Here is a 6,429-nt window from a genome sequence, read left to right as displayed (position 1 = left end):
AAGTTACACCCCCATATAGCAGCCAACATCTTTTCATGTAGAAGTAAATCACATTTTAATGTTTCAGATTACTTTCTATTTGCTATTTTGTCATAAATATTATGTTAGTCAGGAAATAAGGATGTCAGAGGACTAAATACATTTTAGACTAATCAGAAACTACCACATTTTGGCCAAGAATTGGTAGATTAAGATATCTGTGAACCAAATTTCTTATTTCTGCTCCTGAATAAAATTTCTCATATTATTTTTCTGATTATTTTAGAATTAGAACCAAAAAAAAAGGAGAACCAAACTAGAAATAGGACAGTAAGGTCACCAAAAGCTGTTATTCTTCTCCCAGAAGATTTTTTTTTTAAAGTTTATATAGGTCAGCAGCTGAAACTTATTCCACATCAGAAGCATCATTGTCAGAAAGATGATAATTGCTTCCCTTCACTCGAATATATTCTATGTATCTCCCTTCATCAGAATCTAAAGTACCACATGTACATAATTTGTTTTCAAACAATGATTCAATTTCCTCTAGTTTTCTCCCTTTGGTCTCAGGAAGACAACCATAGATGAAAATGAGTCCCAAACCAGCAAATCCAGCATAGAGAAAGAAGGCTCCTGCAATGGAAAACAATACATATAGTCATGAATTAAACTTTTCGTTCTAATAAATAGCCAGGTTTCTATGGCCATTTTTGAGTGGAAAAGGATAGTATTATTATTAATCAGCACCTAATATAGTTCCTTTACATGTGATAGTCAATAAACAGTGGTTGAATAAATGAGAGATTAATAAAGAGGTAGAAAAAAGGCTGGACAGAGAAATATTATATATATACATATATATGTACATGTATGTATTATATATGTATGTATGTATGGAAAGGGAGGAAAACACGTTAATACAGATCTCTATAATTTCTAATTCTCAAGCACTCTAATTTGTCAATAATTTGCTACTATTATAGAAACTTACCTAAAGTCTAGGATTCTTGTTATGGAATCAAAAATGTGCTTGGTTTACTCTGGGTTGTCCTGGTGCTGTGAATGCCTAAATTGCCTATATTCCTTTCATGAGGCTATGTCATGAAGGCAATTATATACTAAGCCTAGCTAATAATATTTTATAGCGTGGTCCATCTACTCTTCATATGTAAACCTTTATTGTGTATAACTCAAAGCCCATCCACTATGATAAAAACAAAGACAAAAAAAAACCCCAGAATGCTAAGCTGTGACACAATATGGTTATGCTGTTTTAGGTTATTTTTAACGCCACCTTTATTACCATATTTATTATTAAACTAAGTACACTCTGATGAAGCAATTTTCAGGTGCCCTGAAACAATAGTAAATTGAGATCTCTTTGTAAGGGAATTTAACTGAGATTAAAGGAAGTTCATACCTGCATTTCTATATATACTATAAATAAGTTTAACTTGGAAACAAATAGGTATTAAGATTGTGAGTTGCCAAAGTCAACCTAAGAGATCAGAGTATATCTAAATGTAATATGTTAGACCATTTTAAAGGAAAGTAGTTGGTAAACTCAAATAATTAAATTAATATAGAATTATATGATTTTGAATTAGAGAAGACCTTATATATAATTTAATCCAATACTGTCATTTTAAAGGAGAAGAAATGATATCCAGAAAAATTAAGGAACTTGCTCAGCATCACAAGGTAGGTGATAGAACCATGCCATTTTGCCAGGATTAACTAGCTAAGTTGAACATGTTATATATGCAGACACAGCATAACCTCCATGCTATAAAAAGTGGAACTCATTCCATGTTGAGATTTCTCACTAGCAATTTTGTTGTCATTTCAGTCATGACCAACTTTTCATGATGCTATCTGGGTTTTTCTTGGCAAAGATATTGGAATGGTTTGCCATTTCCTTCTTCAACTCATTTTATAAGGCAAACAGGGTTAAGTGACTTGCCCAAGGTCACAAAGGTAATAAGTACCTGAGGCTATATTTGAACTCAGGTCTTCCTGACTCAAAGCCAACCCTAGCTGCCCACCAATACAATAAATCCCCATTAAAAAGACCTACTCCAATGTCTCATTATGACTCAAGGGTGACCTTGGTTTCACAATAGCCAAAGCAGGAAGTATAGCCTCTAGTATATTCTACCAAGGTGGGGAGGCTTCAGGCAAGGTTCTATTGATGGACACTATTTTCTGAGGATCAAGCCTGTCTCAGTATAGGGAGGTATAGAAGGTTAGCCAACAGGTGTTGAACAGCTAAGCTTTGGTGACTGATAACAAATGAAAATACAAGATAGTTTTTAATTCTGTTCAACCCTATTCCATTTTGTAGTGAAGATAATAGAAAATCATATAGTTCTAAGGTTGTCTATATAACCTTTAATTAAATTGCTAATATTTCTAAAGTGCAATCTTTGAATAACAATTAGTTGACGTATTTTGGGAAAAACCGAAAAGTATCTCTGTTGATATTTTTTCTAAAAATTAAACCTTAAGAAATGAAGAAGATATGGCTGAATGAAAGAATTATTAGTTCTGCTTAGAGAAGTGAATTTGGTGGAGTCAGTTTCACAAAGGCAACAAGAGATATAATTTCATATCATACTTTATCTTCTCAGGTGGTAATATACTACCTCGAAGATAAACTGTGGCTTATGCACCAACATTTGTTGCAGAGGATGAAATAGGTAAATTTTGTAAGGATCACTGCTGGCAAGATGGCTGCCTGAATGGAAGGCAGATTATCCATTTCTCTAGAGTAAAGGGATAACCTGAGGAAGCCCCAAGGTGGCCAGAAAGTCTCAGTATGGTGACCTTGGAAGCCCTTTGGCACTGCAGTAGGCAGCAATGCAGCAAAGTAGAATGGTGCATCACTATCTTTGTGTAGCAGCCTTTAGACTTTAAACTGCAGTGCTCAGATTAAGACAGCTCAGGTCAAGAAACTGTGAGGACTCTAACATTCTGTTCTGAGGTAGTAGAAAGTGTCTTGAATATTCAATGTTCTGTATCTCAAAGATCCATGGAAAGCCTACCCTAGAAGGTAGAAGTTAGCACAAGAATTCAGGAGACATAGGGTGAGACAAACAGTTTTCTCTCCTGTCCACCTGAAAGCATGTAATATGGTACAGCCTATTACTGGCACAAAGCCTCTGTTCTGGAACTTGAGATGGAGGGAGGTGTAAATCAAATAAGTCACAAAGCAATATAAAAAATAACAGTAAACCTAGAGATCCTCCAAAAGGAGAAAGTAACTGTAATGACAGCATACAGAGGCTCAAAGGAAAACTGGATTTTCCATGAAGATTACGTGAATTCCTAGAAGAAATGAAGGAAGAAATAAAAAAGGAGATAAAAGCTCCTGAGGAAAGAATTGACAGGAAAATAAGTAGCTTAGAAGAGTTATAAACCTTATTCAAGAAATGAACTCCCTGAAAACTAGATCAAACAGAAAAAAAACTCCATGAGACAGAAATAACAGAACAAAATGAAAAATTGAAAAAAAAAGAAAATTTAAGATATCTGATGTCGTAAGAAACTGATCTAGAAAACAGGTCAAGTAGAACTAATTTAATCATTACTTGACTCAGAGAGGGTGAAGCCAAGATGGCAGAGTAAGGCAGGAACTCACTGGAACTCACCCAAATTCATCTCCAAATATCTGTAAAATAACAACTCAAATTGAATTCTGGAGCAACAGAACCAACAGAAGAAGGGGTGAAATAATTGTCCAGACTAAGACAACTTAGAATGTCAGCAAAAAAGGTTTGTCTCATTTGGGTAAAAAGGGGAGCAAAGTCCTGTGCAGACGGCATCCAGGCAAGCCAGCAGCAGGCAGTACCTCAGCAAGGTAGCATTGAGGCCCCTAGCCCTGGGACAGGTCAATACAGCGGCACTATGCCCCTAAAACAGGCTAGCAATGAGGCCCTGTGCCTTGGTGCAAGAAACATGTCAATGCTCCAGCCACCCCAGGAACAGAGCCCAGTTTTAACATAAAGCTAAAAGTCACAAATTAGGCTGGAAAGTGAGCAAGGAAAAAAAAAAGAACCTGACTATAGAAAGTTACTATGATGACAGCGTAGATCATAACACAAACTCAGAAGACAAAAATGTCAAAATGGCTATACACAAAGCCTCGAAGAAAAATGAGATTGGTCTCAAGCCCAAAAACAACTCCTGGGATAGCTCACAAAGGATTTTAAAAATCAAATAAGAGAGGTAGAAAAAAACTGACAAAAGAAGTGAGAGTGATGCAAGAAAATCATGGGAAAAAAAGAGTCAACATCTTGGTAAAAGAAGCACAAAAAATGGAAAAAAATGTACAAAAATACACTGAAGAAAACAACTTCCTGAAAAGTAGAATTGGCCAAGGGGAAAAGGAGGTCAAGAATTTGCTGAAGAAAATCATTCCAAAAAAATTAAAATGGGGCAAATGGAAGCTAATGACTCCATGAGACATCAAGAAATAATCAACCAAAACAAAAAGAAGGAAAAAACAGAAGAAATTGTAATATATGTAATTTTAAAAAATTCTGACCTGGAAAATAGATTGAGGAGATATTATTTAAGAATCATTGGACTACCTGAAAACCATGATGAAAAAAAAAGTTGAGAAACCATATTTCAAGATTTATCAGGGAAAAACTGCCCTGATATCCGAGAAGCAGAAGGTAAAATAGAAACTGAGATATCTAAATGAAAACTCTCAGAAATATTATAGCCAAATTCCTAAGTTCCCCAGTCAAGGAGAAAATATTGCAAGCAGCCAGAAAGAAACAATTCAAATATCATGGAACCCCAGTCAGGATGACACAAGATTTAGCAGCTTATACATTAAAGGATCAGAGAGCTTGGAATATGATATTCCAGAAGACAAAAGAACCACAAGTTTTTGCGGGGAGAAGGTCGAGGCAATCAGGGTTAACTGACTTGCCCAGGGTCACGCAGCTAATAAGTGTCAAATGTCTGAGGCCATATTTGAACTCAGGTCCTCCTGACTCCACAGCTGCCAGTGTTCTATCCACTGTACCACCTAGCTGTCCCCAAAATTACAACCAAGAATCATCTGAGTATGAAACTGAGTATAATCTTTCAGGTAGAAAAATATATAGTTGGTGAAATAGTGGACTTTCAATCATTCCTGATGAAAAGACCATTTACATTCCTATATGGGAAGATGATTCTTGCAAGTTCTATGAACTTTATTGCTATTAGCGCAGTTACAAGGAGTATACATGGACACGGACATAGAAAAAGTTGACTTTGGTGGGATGATATTTTAAAAAAAATTAAGGGGAGAGAAAGTGGATTGTATTGGAAGAAGAGGGAAAGGAGAGTAGAATTTGGTAAATTATCTCATGTGAAGAGGTGCAGAAGTCCTATTACAGTGGAGGGAAAAGATGGGGTTGAGGTGTCAGGCAATGCTTGAACCTTATTGTCACTGGAATTGGCTCAAAGAGAGAATAACATACACACTCAGTTGGGAATAGATATCTATATTACTTTACAGGAAAGCTGAAGGGGATAAATAAAAGGGGGTGCTGAGAGAAGGGGAGGACAGTTCAGGGGAGGCAGTGTTCAGAAGCAAAATGCTTATAAGGAAGGACAGAGCGAAAGGAGAGAGAGAGAAAGAAGATAAACCAGGGAAAATAGGATGGAGGTAAATACAGTCAGTAATCATAACTGTGAATTTGAATGTATGAGCTCACCCATAAAATGGAAGAGGATAGCAGAGTGGATTAAAAACAGAATCCTACAATATGTTGTTTACAAGAAACACATCTGAAGCAGAGAGAGACACACAGAGTAAAGGTAAGGGACTGGTGGATAATCTATCATGCTTCAGCCGAAGTTAAAAAAAAAAGGCAGAGGTAGCAATCATGATCTCAAATAAAGCAAAAGCAAAAATAGATCTAATTAAAAGAGATAAGGAAGGAAATTACATCATGATAAAAGGTACCATAGACAATGAAGTAATCTTAATGCCAAACAATATATGCACAAAATGGTACAGCATCCAAATTTTTAAAGAAAAAGTTAAATGAGTTACAGGAAGAAATAGTAAAACTATACTTGTTTGGAACCTCAACGTTTCCCTCTCAGAAGTAGATATATCTAACTACAAAACAAATTAAAAAGGAATTAAGGAGGTGAATAGAATTTTAGAAATGCTTGTTATGATAGCCCTCTGGAAAAAACTGGATAGGAATAAAAAGGAATATACCATTTTCTCAGGATATGCGACACATACAAAAAATGACAATGTATTAGGGCATAAGAACCCACAATCAAATGCAGATAAACTAAAATATTAAATGCATCCACTTCAGATCATAATGCAATAAAAATTACATTCAATAAAGGGTCATCACAAGATAGATTAAAAATTAATTGGAAACTAAATCATCTACTCCTAAAGAATTAGTGGGTCAAAGAATAAAT

General features: G+C 35.5%; 1 protein-coding gene across 1 annotated transcript in view; it reads right to left on the bottom strand.

The window, feature by feature from the left end:
* Window positions 1-323: 323 nt before the first annotated feature.
* Window positions 324-6,429, bottom strand: part of SLC2A13 (solute carrier family 2 member 13) — a 256,475-nt gene continuing 250,369 nt past the window's right edge. Inside the window, exon 10 of the mRNA XM_027858988.1 lies at window positions 324-612. Within this exon, the coding sequence (XP_027714789.1) occupies window positions 386-612 (227 nt within the window). The 3' untranslated portion in view covers window positions 324-385. The remainder of the gene's footprint in view (window positions 613-6,429) is intronic.

Source organism: Vombatus ursinus, unplaced genomic scaffold, assembly GCF_900497805.2.
Source record: "Vombatus ursinus unplaced genomic scaffold, bare-nosed wombat genome assembly UNPS02013950.1, whole genome shotgun sequence".
Classification (NCBI taxonomy): domain Eukaryota; kingdom Metazoa; phylum Chordata; class Mammalia; order Diprotodontia; family Vombatidae; genus Vombatus; species Vombatus ursinus.
The sequence above is the reverse complement of the archived record's forward strand: the minus strand, read 5'-3'. Positions and strand labels throughout refer to the sequence as shown.